This window comes from Pleurodeles waltl, chromosome 4_2, assembly GCF_031143425.1.
Source record: "Pleurodeles waltl isolate 20211129_DDA chromosome 4_2, aPleWal1.hap1.20221129, whole genome shotgun sequence".
In the NCBI taxonomy this organism is placed as follows: Eukaryota; Metazoa; Chordata; class Amphibia; order Caudata; family Salamandridae; genus Pleurodeles; species Pleurodeles waltl.
Genome location: NC_090443.1, coordinates 774,579,532 through 774,603,546, shown reverse-complemented (window position 1 = coordinate 774,603,546; position 24,015 = coordinate 774,579,532). Strand labels below are relative to the sequence as shown.

General features: G+C 44.2%; 1 protein-coding gene across 1 annotated transcript in view; it reads left to right on the top strand.

Annotated features, from left to right (window-relative positions):
* Window positions 1-24,015, top strand: part of TNNI3K (TNNI3 interacting kinase) — a 2,589,932-nt gene that overhangs the window by 2,387,007 nt on the left and 178,910 nt on the right. The window contains exon 22 of the mRNA XM_069232439.1: window positions 8,364-8,423. Within this exon, the coding sequence (XP_069088540.1) occupies window positions 8,364-8,423 (60 nt within the window). The remainder of the gene's footprint in view (window positions 1-8,363; window positions 8,424-24,015) is intronic.

Sequence of the window (24,015 nt, the reverse complement as noted above, 5' to 3'; positions counted from 1 at the left end):
GGCCCTCTTACGGGGGCCCCTGCCGTGCCCATGCCATTGGCATGGGCACGGCAGGGGCCCCCAGGGGCCCCGCGGCACCCCCTACCGCCATCCTGTTCATGGCGGGAGAGCCGCCATGAACAGGATGGCGGTAGGGGGTGTCACAATCCCCATGGCGGCGGAGCGCGCTCCGCCGCCATGGAGGATTCAGACGGGCAGCGGAAAGTCGGCGGTACACCGCCGACTTTCCGTTTCTGGCCGCGGCTGAACCGCCGCGGTCAGAATGCCCAGCGATGCACCGCCAGCCTGTTGGCGGTGCTACCGCCGACCTCCGCCATGGCGGTAATTACCGCCATGGTCAGAATGACCCTCTAAGTGTGAAGGTAAACTTTTAACCGAGGCCTCCCGCGGTCTGTAGCCGAGCAGGGCTCCATCGCGGTCGGCCTTAAACTTTGACTTTTCCCCGGTCGAGGTGCAACCAGATGACCCGATTGGCGCTTTTTGTTTCTAGGCGCTAAAAAAAAAAAAAAAATTCTTTAAAAATTCATATCTCCGGTTCCCCTTATCCGATTTTATTCGTTTTGGTGTCATTTTAAAGATAAAAATATAATCTATTTTTATAAATTGGTTTTGAATTTTTAAACTGTTTCCTGTGTTTTATTTAAATACTGTTTTGTGATATTTGAATGCTTTACACTCTGTCTCCTAAGTTTAGCCTTGAGGCTCGTTGCCAAGCTACCAAGGGTTGAGCTGGGGTTAATTTACTGAGACCTAACTGGACCTTAGTGGAGGTTAGTGGCCTATTGCTAAGTGTAGGTACCTACCTGCCCTTACCAATAACCCATTTTCCAACACTGGCCTCACACAATAGGGTCGTTTACCCCCCATTGATGTTTGGAGCCTGTGCTGAAGGAGAGAGGGGGCACTCCCAGAAACAGTTGTAACTGGCTGGAACCTCCTCTCCCTACCATTGCAAAACATTGTAAGGACTGAGTATAAGTAAAGGGGAATTTTCCCCACAATTTGGATACTCTTTGAATCATCTGGGAACTGGGCACAGAAGGCTGGAAGGACTCACCAGGGACCACCATGGAATGCTGCTGTGCTGACCTGTCACCTGCTGGGTTACTGTGAAGGACTTGTCACCTGCTGCATCTTCTTTGTGCTGGCCTGTTGCTGGGCCCCTCCACCTGTGGGCTTTCCTCCAGAACATTGTCCCCCAGGGGCAGAGTGCTGTGGCCGCTGACACCTGCATCCATTATAAAGCACGAGGGGTGCTTCACTTCACTGAGTTAAGCGCTTTGGAAAAGTGCCTCTTTGGGGATTTCTTTAGTGCTTGTAAGCGCTGCCCCTTTACTGTGTTTTGCGCATTAAAAAGTGCTCATCTGCTGTGAGGGGGCATCACCGCCGCGACCTGGCCTTCATTTGCTGTCCACGTGCTTTGGAAAAATCGCATTGTGGTGCTGGAGATCACCGCCACAGCCCGGGGAGGCTGCTTCATCCCAGCGCGAGTGAAGCACCCTTCCTGGTGCCCCCAGGGCACCAGAAGACTCGACTTAGCCAAAGATTGGAGTGAGAGTGCTCCTGCCATGACCCCGGGGTGAAGCGTGCTCCCTGGAGCGCCCTCGGGGCACAGGCAGGCACCTACATTGGTGCCTGCCCTCTCCGATGGCCAGACAGGCTGCCGAGTGCTGCTGGTGCCGGTGGGCAGGGACGGAAGGCTCATCGGAGGCTCCCTCACCCCACCAGGCCCATTTTGGTTCCTTCTGCCCGGCAGGGGGAAAAGAAGCCTCACTAGAGGCTCCCTCTGCCCCCACGAAACTCCGGACCTGTCTTCAGAGGCCGTGGGCAGGGCGGTAACCCCGCTTGAGGTCCCCCCGCACCGCCGGTCTCCCTTTGCGGCCCCTTGTGGGCCAGTACCAGTTTGTGGTCTCCCCCCCACATTAGAGGGCCAGTGCAGGCCCGGGGAGGGACCCCAAGAGATCATGGGCCCCAGGAGGGGCCCGTTACGAATCGGAGGGAGTGCGTGGCACCAATCTCCCCCTACGCTACTTTGAAGGACTTTGGCCCCTCCTAAGGGGCCCGTCAACAGCATAAAGGAAGTGCGTGCCACCCTCCTCAGCCTCAACGTAGTAGAGGCCCCTTGTTTGGCCAAGAGGAGCGCTTGGGGCCCCATTTTTCTTCTTCTAGGCACTGGAGGTGCCTTCATCATTAAAACAGGTATTCCCTAAAGGAACCACATATTCATTCTAAGTTCTTTCTACATACTTTGTGGATACATATATTGCCTACCTTCTTGATGATGTTTTACATATGCATGAACATTTTCCTATTATGGGCATACCATACTAATATGTTTCTATGACTTGCCATATGTTTTATAATGTTCCTACTATGGGCATTTATGATATTCTTATGAGAAGTGTTTTTGGTGTTATAACATGTTATCTGACTACTGCTTATGTTGCAGAATACTGAGTAACGTGTGTGTTATATGTGACTACTGCTAGTTTGCAGAGTAACTAATGTGTAACATTCTGACAATTGCTAAGGTAGCAGGATAGCACTGATATGTGATGTTTAGTCTAATAATTGTGTTGTGTACAATACAGTATATTTCCATATAACTTGGTGTTGTGTTTCTTTTGTGGTGGGGATAGCGCGTCACGTGTGTTGTGTGTGTTGTGCAAACGCTTTACACATTGCCTCTGGGATAGGCCTAACTGCTCGTGCCAAGCTACCAAGGCGGTGAGCAGGCGTTATCTTGGACGTGTAACTCCCTTGCCGTGATTACAGTGGGTAGGTTCTGCCTGGCTGAGGTATATACCCTAGCCAACCAGAAACCCCAATTCTAACAGGAGGCAAAAGGCAAAAAGTCTGGGGAATGACCCTGTAAAAGGACTGGGTCCAACAGTTTGTGTTCCATGTACATCAGAGCCACAATTCTAATATCATGTAACATTTGGGTTTCTGCAGACACCATCTATTACTGTATGGTTTGCCAACAACAGCTGCTCTCTCCTCGGAAGCACGAACAGTGGCACCCCATGGATGACTTACAGAAGAACTGAACTCTCACAAGCATAGACCACCATGAGGCCAGGACTCTAGGCACACCCCTTTTCTCTAATGAAGGGAAGAGATGCCTACGTCCCTGCCACAATCACCAGGATAATACTGAAAAGTTAAAAACACCACTCTTTAAAATGCAAAAATAGATATCCAGGCGTAAGACTAATGACAAAAACAGCCTGATTATATCACTTGACCCAGGTGATTGGTCTTAGTTGCCCAAGACAGGCCTCTTTGCTCACAAGATCTTCGAACGTGATGTGGGGTGAGAGAACATGAGGGCATTTGACAGCATTCAGAATGATGCTGGGTAGAAAATAATGCTCTAGTGAATGGATGCACAAAGAAGAGAAAAAAAACAACTGGACATGAACATTCGTAGGAGAAGGACAGGTCGTGGGGCAGATGTGTCATACACAACATACTGTGACTAGGGTGAAAATGAGAGACATTGCCGAAGGGGATGAAAGTAGATTGCACATGGAGGTAGGAGAAGACGTGGTCTACTGGCTAAATTGTTGAGTTTGGGCAGCAAATGTTTTCTAATTCTTACGTGTCAGTATTCTGTTTGGTATTGGTTGAATTATATTTTCAACCATCTCCTTTCTTTATTCTTCTCTCAACCTGACCGCAACGATCATGCTGCAAAAGGAGTTAGGTCTCTAAAACCAAATACCTACAAATAGGGAATGGCCTGATTGATGAATGAAGTGAAGGTCATGGAGGTAACACATTCAAAAGTGAAAATGTCTGGAGATATGTGATCACCGAGCTTAAAATATAGGACAGACGAAGAGCTGTAAGTAACCTAAGAGAAAAAATAAAGCTGCTTGGCAAGCATTATGCTGCAGTTACCTTAAGGGGATGGTCGAGTGTGCCCCCCTGGAACAGACCCTTCAAGGTTGACTTTTGACTTAAATGCCAGAAGGAGCTATGAGTATTGGGCACTCAAGGCACATACAGAGTGGGCTGGCTGTTGCCTATTGAGGTCAGCACATAGACCCCCTGATTCCAGAGTTATAGACCAGCTGAGGGCACCTGCCAACACTGAATACCTACGCTGTTAGACAGAGTGCAATGTGTCACAAGTTATGGGGATCTGGGGAAAAACAGGGAAAGGGAGTGATAAAGAACCTCCGGAACCCACTCCCATTCAGGTAATAGTCGGTTTCAATGGATGGCACCACTCCGTCTGGATGCTACAAGGGTTGGTCGGTCTGACTAGCTAGAAGGCAGAGCAAGAGATGTAAGTATGTGACTCCAGTTTGTTCAATCAATAGTAGACAAATAATGTTCACAAGGATACTGATTCCTGCAGCAAATAGTTGTATAGTGAACTGTGAGCTGACCAGGAGTCCAACACAAGGTCCTGGGGTGCTGCTGCGAACAGACCAGCTTGCCACTACAAAGAGATGAATGACAAACAGCAAGGACAGGGAAAGTTAAGACTAAGTGGGGACCCAGGGGGAAATGAGTGGGAATATACCAGCAAATGCGGAGGGCACAATAGGGGTGCAAACATATACGAAATAACACAGCACCAATGCAACATGCAAAGGCCTAACCTCGGGTGAAGTCTTGAATAGCAACTCTACTGCACTTCACCCTGAAGTGATCCTAGACCTTGGAAGTGACGAAATGAGTGCCAATACTGCAATTTGTGGTCTTGTGTTCCAGACCCTCTTAGCTTCCACTGGTCAGCTATCCAATATTTACAGGCCCATGTGTCTAATGCTTTGCCTGAATCCTGACGCCTCCCCAGTCTCTTTTGCCAGTGACTTATCTGCAAGGGGACCCACTCAAGGGTAGCTTTCCAGTACAAAACCTATGCTAAGCAGTACACACACACATGTTTGCACGATGGCGCAACTGGTTCTGCATGGCACTAGGCAGCCTGCTTTGAGTTCTAGAACTGGGAAACAGAGAAGCTAAACCATATTTTTGTAGATATGGCTCTTTGCTGCTTTCTCCCTAGCTCAAAGCTAGGCAACAACTTTGGTTGCTGCACTGTGTTGCTCTACTTTTAATAACTCTTGTTCAAAGAGTTTGTGGTTCCTGTATGACAAATTCTACAAGTAATTTTGTTCCTCACTTCATTGGGCCTCAGAAACCAGGCCATGTTGCATAAGATGAAAGGAAACACATTCTACTGACATTTGTGTTTGATGTATAGGTCCACTTGAAATTTAAATACGAATCTGATATGCATATTCTGTATATTTATATTCATCGTGTCTTCTGCAGTATAAAAGTGGGATTCATTATATAGAGAAGGCAGCTCATTGTCAGATGAGATTTAAAATCATGCAAAGTGATACTTAGGTATAACAGTGGTTTTCTGTATAAGTTGATAGTGTTAGAATACTAGAAATTGTTTGGGGATATTTTGGGACTACTTTAACATTCATATTTCAAACCACATAATAGTTAATTCATGATACTCCTATTTCTGAAATTTCAAATGCTAGTTGCTTAACTTGAACAAAGTCAGACAAACAAATTGCTACACGAAGTAACATTGGGGATACTTTGGAAACAGAACGAATCATCGGTTAAATTGGGCTTCAGATGAAGACTAACATGAAAGCACCGATTTTTGACAAATGTTTTTGAAAGTTAAATGAGTGCAAGATTTTGCATTTGTTTTGGGGCTGCAATAGTGTTTGTACGCTTCTGAAGGAATGTCTGTAAAGTAAGCTTTTCTAATTGGCACTCTACACAGGCTTCTACACAAGGGCTTCTATAATACATAATGTTCAGGTGATATTCAGAGCCTTAACATTCATGAGGTGGCATAACCTAATTTACATCGGGTTCAGCCAGTGCTTAGTATGTAGAAAAATTAAAAATAATAATACGTGCAGGTGCCTTCATTTAACTAAGAGACCCCACCCAGTTCCACCACTAATACCCCTGACTTCCAACACTGGCATCAGTCTCAATCTGCCTGGAACCAAGGATGCTTCAAGTGAGGAAATGCATCTTGCAAAGTGGGGTGCAATGGGATTTGCCCACAAAAACATAAGACAGGCACTTTCTATAATCCAGTAAGCACATATGCACAGTAGTCACATAAGCGTGGTAAACATTAATTAATGGTAGTTACACCCCCCACCCCCTCATTCCCCCCGGAGAGAATAAATCACCTTTTCATTGGTGCACATTTTGTTCCCTGCGTAATTTGATTTTAGTCTACCTTGGCAATGAAACAGACTGGTTTTATGTCTGGCTTCACAGCACAGTTGACATAGGACCTTCTGAAATGGATTTCACAAATATATTAGGAAAGAGATTTACATTGTTAGCTCTGACAGATAATACAGGAACGGGGTTTACATGTTCAACCCTTCCTCACACACCACAGGATGGATCTTTACATTGTGAATCCTCTGGCAAACATACAGGGGGATAGAAGGGTGTTTACACTATGAATTGTCTGTCAAATACAGAAGCAAAGGGTTTTACACTGTGAGCCCTCTGTCAAATGCAATAGGAAGGAGTACTATATTGTGAACGCCTTGGCAAACACTATAGGGAGGGGATTTATATTTTGAACCATGTGACAAATTTAACAGGAATAGGTTTTATATTGTGAACTCTCAGATAAATACAATAGTAAGTGGATCGGTAAACAGGCCCCTTCTATGTCTATTAGGGTAATTACCTGGTCTCTCAAGAGGAGGATTAGATGTTCATGTCAATACATATGTCTGTTCTGCCTAAAATATTCATGGGTTCCTCTAGGCAAAGAAAACATGGTCATGTTGATTGTTATGTTACAGTGAATAGGTTTACCGTATTGACTTTTAGATTTGATGACAAGGGCAGTAGGCCTCTCATTTTACATTTGGAACTGCTCTGAGATTTATTGTATTCAATCGAAAAATGGTACATATCCATGAAATTAGTGTTAAAAACTCCAAGAATTTCAAACTTAAAATGTTTAGCAATGCTTTATTTCGAACTCGGAACCAAACACATCAATAATAGTTAGGCCTAAGATAACTCACTGACTACATTAGTTTCCAAGGTTCCAAGGTAAAGTATTAACCAGCAGACAGTGAAAATTATTAATTTTAGGAAGCTGTTTACGAAGCATAATCTAACATTAACAGTATATTCTTGTGGTTTATCTAAACCTGACTTGTGCATTGCATAGTCAAAACGTTTAATTCATAGATAAACCCCACTAAAGCATCCAAGTACACCCAGAATGGTTCTCAGATTTTTTAGACCCTCAATACACAGAATGTAATATAAGGGGATATGTAAATAGCACTCAAAAAGAAAAATGAAACAAGAAACACACAAACTCATACAGACAAACAGACAGCATTGCAAAACCATCATCAATGGCTTGTTACCAGGGGCCCTAATACAGATATGGCACATTTCTCCTTTTTGCACCACCGGGCACCTTTAAGATGGTGCAAACAGAGAAAATGCACCCTATTATGTTGAATGCGCTGCCCTCCGAGCAGCAGAGAACTCACACTGCCCTGCATGCAAGAAAAATACGAAACAGCTGAGTAAAAACTGTTCTCTGTTTCTCTGCAAGGAAAGCAACCCGTCTGCACTCTTAAGAGGCATTAGAGATCCCCTTGCAAGCGGGTGCAGTGAATCAATTGGATCCCCTTTCATCCCTCAGAGGGTGCCTCCCAAAGGCATGTTTGTCTCAGTGCCCACCTCAGTAACACGGCACAGGCACACAGGCAAGGAGATTCCCTCATTTGCCTGTCCCTATGCAAATAAGGGAACACCCTGAAATGATTGTGCTGGCACTACATGTCTGTCAGCATTATCTGTATTGCAGAAGGGGCCATACAGGCACTTGCGACCCCTTCTGTAATATCAAAGTGCCCCAAGCATGGACAAAGCGGGCACTAATGCCTGTTGCACGCCCTGGGCACCTCTGTAATATGGACCCTGAAGAGCTAGGTATGTAAATCTAGGATCACATTCCAAATAATATTATATTTTACTTTGTCTCCCTTTCATGGTCCATGGTGATTTAACTCATCTGCGTGAGGCAAAACCAAAACACAAATACTGTTTTCTCTCTGAGGAAAGATGTTAATTTACAAAAGAACAGTAGTAAAAGGTTTGCAGTTTATTTGCAACCTTCACAATGACATCTCTTTTCTACCTTGCATTGGCTCATTTTGCCCAGTCTACTCTATGCCTTGGCCTTAAACATGGGACAGTTGCTATTTCAAGATGTGCCAAAAATATTTGCTATTGTCAAAAGTATGCTACATTAAAAGGGTCTCTCTTTCCCACAATACAAATGCAATTTTCTAATTCCATTACAGGGAAGGCCAGAGTTTTCTGAAGTTGTCTCAAGACTGGAAGAATGCCTTTATAATATTGAGGTAAGCTTCTACATGATGCCCCTAGATGTATGTGTGAAAGTCTCTAAAAGCACACCCATTTTTAGGTCTCACCTAGTAGACAATTCAACCTATCTGTTTGCACAAAGACCTATTGTCAGGTTGTAGTACATATCTCAGCTTCTAAACCTGCTCATTGCTTACAAATCTGTGGCTTTATTGCCATTCTCTTTTAATTCCTCATTCGTTTATTCTGCTTTTTATTCATTGGCTTGTGAGGACTTTCCTCCCTCTAATTATGTTTGTCTCTCCCTTGGGCCTCATTACTTGTGTCTTTCCACTGCTCACTTTTCAAGCACTACATTTTTCTTGTTGGTTAAGCACTCTGAGACTTCATGTGTTTTCCAGCTGTCTCTCTCGTGCAATTCTCTCCACTGCTCTGCTGCGCTCTGTGCTGCTTTCTCTCACCTGTGTGCTTCTCCCTCACCATTTCTATGATGCGCATACTCGTGTGTGCTTTGCTCACACATTGCTTTCCCTCGTGTGCCTCTCCTGACCTCAGCTCCCTCTAACCTGTTTGCTTCTATTCTCTCTTGGCTTTTGTCATTGCTCTCTCTCCAGGTTCCCCTCACCCATGCTCTCCATTTCACTTCCCCCACCCGCTGTGTTAATTCTGCCCTCTGCCTTCCGTGTTGTTTCCGTCCTCCATGTTGCTTCCCTACTCCTTTAACAAAGAAATTATTTTGCAGTACTTTCGTTTTTTTAGAATAAACAGATACAGCTTGAATCATGTCATTTTAAAAGCACATGAATGCATCATGCACGCACCTCCAAAATGACGCGGCAGCCCGAGACATAGGCATTGTTTTCTCTTCTCCTCTTTAGCCATGTTTCACAGCATTGGGGAAGCTGTACAGCATCGCTAAAATCATTGGCCAAGCCAATACATTCAAATGGCAGATCTATTAGGTCTGTCAATGCTTGTTTCTTCAGTTTCTTCAGTTAATTTTGCTCTCTGGTTTACAATGTCAAGATATGGTTGGTGGTTCTCTGTTGAGCTTCCTAGACTGGCTGATCAATCAGTAGCAATAATATCAGAGACTATAGCATTACAGAAATGTGGTAAATGATATCCTGTGTGGTAATGTAAACCATAAAAATAAATAAGCTAAACTTATACAGGTTGTTTAATCTACAACAGCAGCCTGCTATTGTAAAACTATTTAACGAAATATATAAAACAGGAAACAGACGTGTTTTTAGATTGGGCATTACTTATGTTGACTTTAGAAGTACAACTATTATAATTCTCCAGAGGCACAGCAGAGAACGGCCAAAGTGCATCTTAATCCATTACCTTTTTTTCACAGCCGCTTGCTTTGCTTTGTGAAGGTGGAATGTTTCTTTACACTGTAAATGTGTATATCAATCACCTTCTGCAATCATTCAGGATAACGCCGCTCTAGAGTTCATTCAGGTCCTGGCATTCATCACTTGCAGGAAATGATGCAGAAGCTCTGAATAGTAATGCCGGAGCTTTCCATAACAAATCTATTTTTGCAACTTTACTTAGTGTGCGGGATGCTGCAGCAATAAATGTATTCTCATTTTGCATAACTAATTTAAAAATAGAATTGACACCACACTTAAATCGAGATTAGGAATTCCGATTTTTTTTAATTCAAAAAGCACTTCCTTCATTAAAAGTGATTTCGTGATCCGTCCTAGGATTTTCATCAATGTTCCATATCTGATCTATTCAGGAAACTTGGATTGATGTAGGTATATATACACGAATGTACATTTCATGCAGTATTTCCATAGCGCAAACCTCTTCAAAAGGCAGCGGGATGCTACGCTGGGACAAATGCAGAGATGCAGGAACACCATTCCTGCACCCACTATTAGAATGCAGTGGTTTGGGCTCTCTCAATGCTCAAAGGCAGAAAATATAATGAATATTCTTTTTTCTTTTCTTTCCTATGACGGAAAATTGGATTGGCACATGCCTTCTTTGGTAACGTGCAGAAGGCAAAAGAGCTCCTCGGTTTAAAAAAATTAAGGGGCATAGTTAAGAGCCCCTGCGCCGGCTGAGCATCACGTTTCATGATGGTCCTGTGGCGCTATGCCCTGCATCGTATTTACAAGGTGGTTTTAAGCCCCTTCACACACAGCACTTTGCTTAGAAGGGGAGTGCAATGGGTGTTGGTGTTGCTGTGGGCGTGCCACAGCATTACCCATTGCATTTCGATGCTGCCGCAGATTTACTAGTTTTTGTAAACCTGAGGCAGCGCCAAAATCTTACGCCACCCCAGGGGTGGCGTTAGCAGTGCACAACAAAGAGAAATGCTTTTGTTTCTCCTCATTTTTTGCTCTTTCTGCAGTATGCATAGAAAGATCAAATCACCTTTGAAGATTACTTTGAGTAGGAAGGTGTCCCTTCCTGCACAAAAACAATCTCTCCCTCAACGCAACCATCCTTGCGCCTTGGCGCTGCAAATTTAGTTCTGGCGCAAGGGGCAACACAGGGGTGTGCCATAATCAATTAAATACAGCACATCCGTGTGTTGTTGAAATGACAGAGCCAGAAGCTACAAATTTTGGCGCAGTGTCGCGCTCTATCATTTTCCCTTAAATATGGGCCTGAGTCCCCAAGCAAACCACAGAACACCCACTTTGGAATGAGCAGGTTGTCCTTACTTCCCCTCATTTAGGGATTTTCTGCTATATCTAATTACAGGATAAGTACCAAAAACAAAACTAAGTGACATTTGTGTAGATTCTAGTGTTGTTATTAATACCCCCACATTTGTTAGATTTTAAATTCATAGAGGTGGATTGTGTGAGGAGGAGCATCATTTTTCATGGGCTCCCTAATATTTAGTTTTTACAAGAATGGGTGTACCTGTGCTCTTTAACTCTGGAAACTGGAAAAAAGGTAAACATTGTCACAGTGCATGTGCTTCGAACCCTAAAGTTAGTGAATAATTGGCTACCCTAAATTTTCATATTTAAATTTCATGTAAGGCCACAGTAGCATGAACCAGGAAGTGTGCCAGTGTTATAACATGTAAATGTAGCATATGGGCAGCAAAGGGACATGCACAAAAGCCCTCAACTGGTGTGAGCAAAGCTACAGCCGGCATAGATCATTAGCTAAGTTACCTATACATTGTGTGTATAAGCTCTTATTGTATAAGCTGCAAAAGTGGTATGCCAAATATTTACAGTGGTATGCAAAGACACAAAAAAAAGCTGCCATTAACTGCGTTCGGCTGTGGTAGCTCTCTCCTGCAGTAAAAGCCTGCTTGTCAATACAAGTCATACTTTTCGTAAATTGGTTTAGGAAATATCTACAGAAAGCATCCACATGTTATTGCAGTATTTAATAAAATTAAGTGAGTGGTAAACATACATCTTTGTTAAATTGGATGCAAAATCGTGCTTTTTCTCTGCAAGAAGGCCTGGAAAGTAATTAGCCTAGTGCTAATCAGGTTCTGCCTCTCCAGTTGTATTAGCTCTTTGATAAGGTGTAAACTATGTTCCCTGTGAATGAGGAATGAGCTTGGCCTGTGGGCAGGGTGAGAGGAGTAAATTACAGGTCATTAACTGCCAGTTATCTTGGAATGTGAGACAGGAGTGTGGAAAGGAATATCAGATGTTTTCAAAAGACCAGGGTGGAGCCTAGACATTTTGCTTGTTGACTGTTACTGGGTCTTAGGGTGAAGCTGGCCTTTGATGGTGGTCTGTTCCCAGGCTGGGGCATGACTTCTGGACTAGTTATGGTTGATTTTCAAAAAGGAGTTTTTCATTTCAGTAAGCAAGCCCCCGGCGCGAATTAAAAGCTCCACACACTGACACTGGAATTCTGCTATTTGAAGGAAAAATGCTACTTGGAGATGGTATGTACAGCAATGACCATAACTTCTTATTTGAGAATACCCTTTCACAGTAGACTACTCTATGTCTAAAGTTAACATGTATGTTATCCAGCACCACTTTTGGATTGAGCACTGCCCTATGGTCTTTTCTTATGAAAGTAATCGTCAGTGTGTTTGCCAGGTTATGAATATTGCCTAAGTATGGCATCTACAAAGGAGAATGCACCACATATTTTCAAATATACCTGAATAACATCATGCTGCTTTATCACTGCGAATATATGCTACTAAAGGACGTCGATTGGCAGGTCATTATGTACTAGGTATTTCCAATCTTTAAACAGGATTATTTTGATTGAGCAATTTTTCAGTGTATAATGTCAGGTAATGGAAGGTTACATTTCTCCAGTTCCAGTTAATCAGAAGGCCAGTGGAACAGAGCATATGATCCCAGATGCCCCTCTATTCATTGAGATAATGCAAGCATGTACTGAGTCAAAAAGGTTTTATTTTACAAAGGATGGTGTTACTTTCTTGTTCAAAGACCACTCACCGAGATAGAGTATGCTTGCAATAGTTGCCTCATCGCTTTGGTTACATATCTTGAGGAGTCAACAACTAACAGCCCACATTGGACCTATGAGGTGGCTTGGTCTCTCATCTTAACCTCTTAAATGCGGGCGTCGGCCACTGGCCGACGCCCACACACCCTCCCTGGTGCGGGTCACGACCAGTGGCCGACACCAGGAAGGGCATTAATAAATCCTCGGGTGCGTCGCACCCGAGGATTTATTTTTTATTTTTTTTCCCCCCCCGGGAGACACGGAAGCTACCGTGTCTCCCCCCGCCCCCCACCCGCCCCTTTGTGACGTCAGCGCGCCGCGAGGCGCGCTGACGTTGCAAAGGTGTTTTCCCCATGAAAGCAGGAAGCAGCCTTGCGGCCGCTTCCTGCTTTCATGGGGAAAACGGCCTTTTTCACGTTCGGGAAGGCCTCGTAAGAAAGGGGAGAGTCTCCCCTTTCTTACGAGGCCTTCCTGAAAGTGTTTCCTGGCCCCCGATCGCAGCACAGCTGCGATCGGGGGCCAGGAAACACTTTCAGGAAGGCCTCGTAAGAAAGGGGAGACACTCCCCTTTCTTACGAGGCCTTCCTGAAAGTGTTTCCTGGCCCCCGGTCGCAGCTGTGCTGCGACCGGGGGCCAGGAAACACTTTCAGGTTTCCTTGCTCCCCCGATCGCAGCACAGCTGCGATCGGGGGGGTCAGGAAACATTTTGAAAAGGCCTCGTAAGAAAGGGGAGACTCTCCCCTTTCTTACGAGGCCTTCTGAAACTGTTTCTGGCCCCCGATCGCAGCTGTGCTGCGATCGGGGGCCAGAAACAGTTTCAGAAGGCCTCGTAAGAAAGGGGAGAGTCTCCCCTTTCTTATGAGGCCTTCTGAAACGGTTTCCTGGCCCCCGATCGCAGCACAGCTGCGATCGGGGGCCAGGAAACCCCACTAGACACCAGGGATTTCACTTTTGGGGGGCAGCCCCCCCCCCGGAAAACGGGCCGCCCCCCCCCCGGCATAATTTTCCTAAAAAAATAAAAAGGTAGGTGCCCCCTGGGGAGGGGGGGGGGGGGCGCGATCGCGCCCCCCCCCCCCCCCCCCCGGGGATTTTTTTTTTTTTTCAAAAAAAAAAAAAAATGAAATGACAGGGGGTCGCCCGTGGGCAGGGTGACCCCCTGTGGGGGCAATTTTTTTTGTAGATGTTGTAGGGTTTCCCTGGGGGCCATTTTGGCCCCCAAGGAAACCATACAACAACAAAAAAAAAATATATGTATATATCTATATATATATATCTATGTAGATAGATATATCTAGGTACATGGATATATCTATAGATATATCTATGTAGATATATATTTATATATATATATATAGGTAGATCTGTATCAAAGAGATTTATAAAGCGCGCTACTCACTTGTGAGGGTCTCAAGGCGCTGGGGGGGGGACGGGGGGGAGGGAAAGGGGCTAGGAGGTTCACTGTTCAAAAAGCCAGGTTTTGAGGCCCTTCCTGAAAAGAAGTAGGTTTTGGGTCTTGCGAATGTGAGTTGTGAGTGCGTTCCATGTTTTGGGTGCAATGTAGGAGAAGGATCTGCCCCCGGTGGTGGTGTGTTTGATGCGGGGGTCAGAGGCGAGAGAGAGGTCAGCTGAACGGACGTTTCGTGTGGGGGTGTGGAAGGTGACTGTCGTTGAGGTAGGCAGGGCCTGTGTTGTGGAGTGATTTGTGTGTGAGGATGAGGATCTTGAAGGTGATCCTTTTGTCAATGGGGAGCCAGTGGAGGGATTTGAGGTGTGGAGAGATGTGTTCGTGTCGGTGGAGGTCGAGGATGAGTCGTGCTGCTGAGTTCTGGATGCGTGTAGTTTGCACTTGAGTTTTAGAGTGGTGCCGGCGTAGAGGGCGTTTCTGTAATCAAGCCTGCTGCTGATGAGTGCGTGAGTGACAGTTTTTCTGGTCTCTGTGGGGATCCATTTTAATGTTTTTCAGTATACGGAGTTTGTTGAAGCATGAGGAGGTAAGAGCGTTGATTTGTTGGGTCATAGAGAGGGAGGAGTCTAGGATGATGCTGAGGTTGCGTGCGTAGTTGGCGGGGGTGGGTGCAGGGCCTAGCGTGGTGGGCCACCATGGGGGGTCCCAGGTTTTTTTGGTGAGGGCCAAAGAGGATTATTTCGGTTTTGCTTGAGTTGAGTTTCAGGTGGTTGGCTGTCATATATACATCACTTTTGTCAATATGTGTGTGGTTTCCCTGGGGGGAAAAGGGTCCGACTTGTCTAGTGGCAGTTTTAGTGCCATAAAGAAGCGCAGAAGGTTTATATGCCTACTGCAAAGAGCACATCTGTATTTTATGTAAATAGCTGAGTACATTAGTAAAGTCTATGGAGAGATGAAGGGCACTTTTGCTGGGTGGTAATGAGGGAATCCGAGGAGGAGGGAGTGGGAGCACCAATAATGATTGTTGGACTGGGCGCAGGAGGTGCTAAAGACTGTGACGAATGGTATGTGACAAGGTGTTTTTTGAGTGTCTTGAAAGTACGTGCTGATTGAGGGAAGAAGCGCAGGTAAGGTGGCCTCTACTGTTGCACGTATCTCACACACACCATCGATTTTGTGACTGTCTACGTAGGCTAGTGTTTTAGAGCAACAGTTTAGCCAATAGCAGAGATGGCATCTTGATGGATGACTGCTGCCTGCACTCGGGTTATAGAGGACCGCTCTGACATAGGATCAGAGACTGAGACATCAGATACTGAGACAGCATCTGAGGGATAGGACAATGGCGCAGACTCTGGGAGTGATTTTTCAGTCAGAGGAGTCCCATTCGAAAACTCCTCTTCCAGTACATTATGAGGGAGGTGATGAGGACAGTCCTGCTGTCCCTTCGCAAGCTGTTCGTGCAACTGGGTAATAGTGGGTTAGGCCAACCCAGAGAGCAGGTGAATGCGGCGGCAAGCAGAGAGAGAGTGCTCTCTTGGGAGCTCACCAATTTAGTTCAGCCCCAAATTCCACCACCCAAATCATATTGTGGAGACATCAAAATTGTCTATGGCAAAACAAACTGGTTTTGTAAGGCAGTCACCTGTGTTTTTGGTCCTGGATTCGGCGGCCATATAGAGAAACACACTAAACCCAAACATTTCTGGAAACTAGACATTCGGGGGAGTCCACAGAGGTGTGACTTGTGTGGATTCCCCAAAGTTTTCTTACCCAGAATACCCTGCAAAGCTGAAATGTTGAGAAAAAACTCTATTTTTCTCGCATTTCTGTCACACAAACTACAGGAATATGCTGGGATCCACAACATTCCTACCACCCAGTGACTCCTCACCTGTCCTGATAAAAACACTACCCCACTTGAGTGCCTACACCTAGTGCCTGTGTCAGGAATGGATCACCCCAGGGTCAACAGCTGCCTCACGTAAGGACCAACATTGACTGTTGTGTGATCTATTCCTGTCGCAGGCACCAGGCCTAACCACACAAGTGAGGTATCATATTTATCGGGAGACTTGGGGGAACGCTGGGTGGAAGGAAATTTGTGGCTCCCCTCAGATTCCAGAACTTTCTGTCACCGAAATGTGTGGAAAACGTGGTATTTTAGCCACATTTTGAGGTTTGCAAAGGATTCTGGGTAACAGAACCTGGTCCGAGCCCCACAAGTCACCTCATCTTGGATTCCCCTGGGTTTCTAGTTTACAAAAATGTGCTGGTTTGCTAGGTTTCCCCAGGTGCCGGCTGAGCTAGAGGCCAAAATCCACAGGTAGGCACTGTTTTCTATGAAAAAATGTGATGTGTCCACGTTCTGTTTTGGGGCATTTCCTGTCGCGGGCGCTAGGCCTACCCACACAAGTGAGGTATCATTTTTATCGGAAGACTTGGGGGAACGCCGGGTGGAAGAAAATTTGTGGCTCCTCTCAGATTCCAGAACTTTCTGTCACCGAAATGTGAGGAAAACTTGTTTTTTTAGCCACTTTTTGAGGTTTGCAAAGGATTGTGGGTAACAGAACCTGGTCCGAGCCCCGCGAGTCACCCCTCCTTGTATTGCCCTAGGTCTCTAGTTTTCAGAAATGCACAGGTTTGGTAGGTTTCCCTAGGTGCCGGCTGAGCTAGAGGCCAAAATCTACAGGTAGGCACTTCTCAAAAAACACCTCTGTTTTCTTCCAAAAATTTTGATGTGTCCACGTTGCGCTTTGGGGCGTTTCCTGTCGCGGGCGCTAGGCCTACCCACACAAGTGAGGTATCATTTTTATCGGGAGACTTGGGGGAACGCCGGGTGGAAGGAAATTTGTGGCTCCTCTCAGATTCCAGAACTTTCTGTCACCGAAATCTGAGGAAAACTTGTTTTTTTAGCCACTTTTTGAGGTTTGCAAAGGATTCTGGGTAACAGAACCTGGTCCGAGCCCCGCGAGTCACCCCTCCTTGGATTGCCCTAGGTCTCTAGTTTTCAGAAATGCACAGGTTTGGTAGGTTTCCCTAGGTGCCGGCTGAGCTAGAGGCCAAAATCTACAGGTAGGCACTTCTCAAAAAACACCTCTGTTTTCTTCCAAAAATTTTGATGTGTCCACGTTGAGCTTTGGGGCGTTTCCTGTCGCGGGCGCTAGGCCTACCCACACAAGTGAGGTATCATTTTTATCGGGAGACTTGGGGGAACGCCGGGTGGAAGGAAATTTGTGGCTCCTCTCAGATTCCAGAACTTTCTATCACCGAAATCTGAGGAAAACTTGTTTTTTTAGCCACTTTTTGAGGTTTGCAAAGGATTCTGGGTAACAGAACCTGGTCCGAGCCCCGCGAGTCACCCCTCCTTGGATTGCCCTAGGTCTCTAGTTTTCAGAAATGCACAGGTTTGGTAGGTTTCCCTAGGTGCCGGCTGAGCTAGAGGCCAAAATCTACAGGTAGGCACTTCTCAAAAAACACCTCTGTTTTCTTCCAAAAATTTTGATGTGTCCACGTTGCGCTTTGGGGCGTTTCCTGTCGCGGGCGCTAGGCCTACCCACACAAGTGAGGTATCATTTTTATCGGGAGACTTGGGGGAACGCCGGGTGGAAGGAAATTTGTGGCTCCTCTCAGATTCCAGAACTTTCTGTCACCGAAATCTGAGGAAAACTTGTTTTTTTAGCCACTTTTTGAGGTTTGCAAAGGATTCTGGGTAACAGAACCTGGTCCGAGCCCCGCGAGTCACCCCTCCTTGGATTGCCCTAGGTCTCTAGTTTTCAGAAATGCACAGGTTTGGTAGGTTTCCCTAGGTGCCGGCTGAGCTAGAGGCCAAAATCTACAGGTAGGCACTTCTCAAAAAACACCTCTGGTTTCTTCCAAAAATTTTGATGTGTCCACGTTGCGCTTTGGGGCGTTTCCTGTCGCGGGCGCTAGGCCTACCCACACAAGTGAGGTATCATTTTTATCGGGAGACTTGGGGGAACGCCGGGTGGAAGGAAATTTGTGGCTCCTCTCAGATTCCAGAACTTTCTGTCACCGAAATGTGAGGAAAACTTGTTTTTTTAGCCACTTTTTGAGGTTTGCAAAGGATTCTGGGTAACAGAACCTGGTCCGAGCCCCGCAAGTCACCCCTCCTTGGATTCCCCTAGGTCTCTAGTTTTCAGAAATGCACAGGTTTGGTAGGTTTCCCTATGTGCCGGCTGAGCTAGAGGCCAAAATCTACAGGTAGGCACTTTGGAAAAAACAGCTGTGTTTTCTATAAAAAAAATAGGATGTGTCCATGTTGTGTTTTGGGGCATTTCCTGTCGCGGGCACTAGGCCTACCCACACAAGTGAGGTATCATTTTTATCGGGAGACTTGGGGGAACACAGAATAGCAAAACAAGTGTTATTGCCCCTTATCTTTCTCTACATTTTTTCCTTCCAAATATAAGAGAGTGTGTAAAAAAGACGTCTATTTGAGAAATGCCCTGCAATTCACATGCTAGTATGGGCACCTCGGAATTCAGCGATGTGCAAATAACCACTGCTCCTCAAAACCTTATCTTGATCCCATTTTGGAAATGCAAAGGTTTTCTTGATACCTCTTTTTCACTCTTCATATTTCAGCAAATGAATTGCTGTATACCCAGTATAGAATGAAAACCAACTGCAGGGTGCAGCTTATTTATTGGCTCTGGGTACCTAGGGTTCTTGATGAACCTACAAGCCCTGTATATCCCCGCAACCAGAAGAGTCCAGCAGACAAAACGGTATATTGCTTTCAGAAATCTGACACCGCAGGAAAAAGTTACAGAGTAAAACATAAAGAAAAATGGCTGTTGTTTTCAGCTCAATTTCAATATTTTTTTATTTCAGCTGTTATTTTCTGTAGGAAAACCTTGTAGGATCTACACAAATGACCCCTTGCTGAATTCAGAATTTTGTCTAGTTTTCAGAAATGTTTAGCATTCCGGGATCCAGCATTGGTTTCACACCCATTCCTGTCACTAACTGGAAGGAGGCTGAAAGCACCAAATATAGTAGAAATGGGGTATGTCCCAGTAAAATGCCAAATTTGTGTTGAAAAATTCGGTTTTCTGATTCAAGTCTGCCCGTTCCTGAAAGGTGGGAAGATAGTGATTTCAGCACCAGAAACCCTTGGTTGATGGCATTTTCAGGGAAAAAACCACAAGTCTTCTTCGGCAGCCCTTTTTTCCCATTTTTTTGGAAAAAACTAAATTTTCACTGTATTTTGGCTATTTTCTTGGTCTCCTCCAGGGGAAACCACCAACTCTGGGTACCATTAGAATCCCTAGGATGTTGGAAAAAAAGGACGCAAATTTGGCGTGGTTAGCTTATGTGGACAAAAAGTTATGAAGCCCTAAGCGCGAACTACCCCAAATAGCCAAAAAAGGGCTCAGCACTGGGGGGGGAAAGGCCCAGCAGCTAAGGGGTTAAGAATGATTAACATCCTGGATCATGTTCAAAACCTGTGATTTGTGAAAACTATTAATAAAAAAATAGCCCCCCAAAGTTCTGATACACATTCGATATACTCTCAATCTACTCTATACTTAATCACGATTATTGCTGTAGTAGAGGAAGATGGGTTTACTTACTAAAAACGTTTGAATTAAGAGATGTTTGGAAAGTTATTTTGCAAGGCAGAAAGCATACGAAGAAAGTGCATTTCTCTTTCTCTGGCTGAAACAGCTTGTCAACAGAATAAATATTTGTCAAGCTTTAAATTATTGGTTAGGTGTTGTTGGACAGCAACTGTAATGCTTTAGTTTCCGATGAGAATATATCTTCTCCCATTAGGCAGGAGTTGCACAATGAATGCAGCCATATTTTACTGTTCCTTTCTGAAAGCAACACATTGCTTATGGATTCTGAACTGTGAGATATAGCTTATCCGTGCCAGATTTCCACTTAAAATAAATTGACATAAAACTGATATAAATAAAGCCCGCATTTATAGTCAAGATTTAGCCTGAAAATATAGCAGAGATTCATATCTACTGCATCTATGTTATATTTGTCCTGGCCTGAAACTGATTCTAATCTTTTGGAATATTTAGGTCTGATATATGGTGAACACATATTGTATTTGATAATATATTTAATGCACTGAGGCCTTACAACATTTTTCTTCACTACAAAGGTGGCAGCAGGGCAATTATCTTGCCTTTTAGACTGACAAAACAACTTGGATCACAATCTCTAGTTTCTGAATGTCCCAGTTTTTAAAAAATGTTTACTGTTTCAGAATGTTTACACGGATTTTATTGGCAATTTGAAACACGTTATTGTATTCTAATCAATTTAGGAAGTTTACAAAGGTAGCTGACACCTAACAATGCAACTAGAGGAGTAGACTAAAGTTCACTGCAAATTATAGTAAAACTAATCTAGGTAAGTTCACCTGAGAAAAAATCAATATTAGAGGAATAAAAGGTGAGAGGAGGCACAAGGTAATAACAAAAGGGAAGAAAGACTGCATACAAGGCTTCACACGAATGAAGTTACTTTTAGGTACATCTTTAAAAGATTTAGGCTCAAGTGGTTAAGTCAAAAGTGTTAGTTTTGCCTATGACAATATCAGCCCATATTCATAGGAAGAGGTATATCTACTGTTTTGTAATTGTATATGTATTGTTTCCAAATTGCATCAGACAAGTCCTCTTTAGATAACACATATAGGATGTGAAACTTTTAGCTAACCATCTTATTTGATTCATTCTTAATCTGTATAATCCAGACAATACAGCTTTATCTCTGGAAGATGTACTATTGATCATACTGAGTTAATTACCATGCCATTTGATGTTGCTGCTTCATTTAAGACTCCACTAGGAGCAATTGTTCTCACTGTAAAAAAAACATTAACAAAGATTCCAGGAACTCCCTATTTGTAAATTTTGGAAAGGTTTTAACTTCCCACTAAATGTATTTGTACTATTCTTTTATTCAAGACCAGTTGCAGCTTCATTGCCTGAATCCCTGTAAGATCTGGGCTGTCCACTACTCCATGTTTTATTTGACCTTTACAATGATCCATGTATTTTGCACTTAACAACATTAGCTCCATAGCTCTATTTTGCCATCTAAGATTTTTTGCCAAAATATCAGCTTATGCTAAAGATATAGTAGTGGTTGCTTCTGATCCTTGTATGTCACTTCCAAGAATCAAATCTTTGGAGGAGCAGTGTGGCACTTATTTGAGTTATAAAATTAATTGTGAATAAATACGTGTTTTCCAGCTAATACTAGCTAATACCACTCCTATTATTCTACTACATAAGAGATGAAATTCCTTCTCCACTATGATCATCTTTGGACTATTAACTTTGAACTGCTAATAGCTAATGATGCAGTTTTAAGGCGATGGTACAATTTGCACACTTTCATTGCTGGAATATGTTGAATATGTTAACATTAGTATTCTGGAGAGCTTTCTATCTTTGTATTAAGAATTGAAATGTTTGAATACTCTATTAGTTTTCAAAAATATACAGTGCTGTATCACATCGCTTACATGGCAAAAAGGGCAGTTTTTGAGGGCCTACAAAAATGATGGCTTATTAAATCCAGATTTTGGTTGGTCCTACCAGGCAGTCTTGGGAAGCCAAATGTATCAAGCTGTGAGCTGTGATAGCAATAGAGCTCTGTATTTGTTCATCAACTTTCTTTCCACCTCCAGGTTAGAGCATCAGGACTAGCTTGGGAAATTCAGACAATCCATCCATGGTTTTATATCTCTAAGATATGGGAGCTCAAAGTAATCTCTTACTCTAATATAGGGACACCAACATTTTCTACAACTATCAGAAGCCTTCCAGTCACTGTGTTAAGCGTGATATAACAAGTGTGGGCCATTTAGTACAAATACACAGATTTTTATTATTTTTCTTGGAACTGAGAGCATACTATAATATTAGCCTTGATCAGTAGTTTAAGTATCTCCAGTTACTGAAATGCTACAAAACGCATTGTTAAGAGACTTTCATTTAAACTTTGATCTGATCATTTGCACAGACTGAAATCCTCACATTGGAGATACATTTCAGACTCCAAAGCCTGCCATGGTTGTCACTTTAAAGGCATTGATCGTTCAGGAGGGACCATTCTGCCTATATCTGTTTAGTGTGTCAGTACATTCAACCTCATGATGCATTGACACACAAACTGATTGTATATCGAGGAAGTAAAGACACCTTAGAGAAGGCCTCTCTCCCTCTCTCCCTCTCAGCTTTTCAAATTTCAAAATAGAGTCACTATGAAACACACCTACTCATTTACTACACCTACAACCTGGGAACATCACCAATCAGCACATCATCAATACCTCCACCACATGGGCCACTTTCCCTGATAAATTGACACTTGCAGAAATCAACGCCTTCCTCAAGAAGACCACAGCCGACTCAAATCAACTAAGTAACGTCTGACCAATCTCCCTGCAACCTTATCTAGCCAAAGTAATTGAGAGGGCCGTCAAGAAGCAACTCGCATCCCACTTTGAACTTCACCATCATGTAGACAAGACACAATCAGGATTCAGAATGAACCACACCATCAAAACAGCACTCGTTGAAGCCACTGATGACATTCAAACCATCCTTGACTGAGGAGAAACAGCAACCCTCGTCCTGCTGACCTTTCCCCAGCCTTTGACACTGTCTCCATAACATCCTCATCAGAAGACTCCACAATATTGGCATACAAGGATCTGCTCTCAATTGGATCTGTTTCTTCCTCAAAGTGAAGAACCCAGAGGACCTCCATCAGAGACCAAGAGTTTGATATGCAGAATCCCACAGGGATTGTCATTCATCCCCACACTTTTCACTATATACATGAACACAGCTTGCCAACATCATCCAATCAGTAGACATCACCGTCATCTCCTGCGCCGATGACACCCAACTCACCTTCTCCCTGACGGACAAGACAACCACCACCAGAACTAGCTTCACCAACTGCATGCCCATGATAGCAGACTGGATGCATACAATTTGCCTGCACCTCAACTCTGACAAGACAGAAGTACTGGCCTTTGGCAACAATACCTCCCCTTGGGACTGCACCTGGTGGCCATTTGAGCTAGGACTAACACTCACACACACAGAAAAAGAACCCTAGGGATCATCCTAGATGACAAACTCAACATGACAGGTCAAGTAAGCACAGTGTACACCTCCTGATTCCACATCCTTTCCATGCTATGAAAGATCTTCGAATAGTTGGCTTAGAACATCAGATCAGCCATCACGCAGGCACTTAGCACCAGCAGGCTGGAGAACACCAACATTCTCTATGCCACAATCTCCAAACAACTCTTACACAGACTCAGGACCATCCAGACCACCACTGCAAGACTTATACTTGACCTCCCACGCCGCACCTACATCACACCAAACCTCAGGAAGCTTCACTAGCTCCCCATTCATAAGTGCAGCCAATTCAAACCCCTCAAGCACATATACAACACCCTACACAATAGTGGACCAGAATACCTTAACAGATGCATACAATATCACCAACCCACCAGACACCTACACTCTGCCCCACTCTCACTCGCACATACTCCCTGCATCCCCAAAAGCAAAACGGGAGGTCCCTCATTCTCCTACATTGCACCCAAGACATAGAATGACTTCCCTCAACACATCAGACAGGCACTACTAATAAATTTCAAACTCAAACTCCTTACCCATGCTATGCATGTGGTTGTTTCCTTCAAATCATTAAAAACAAAGCTAAAGAGGCCCTATAGGCGATACCTGATGACCTGAAAC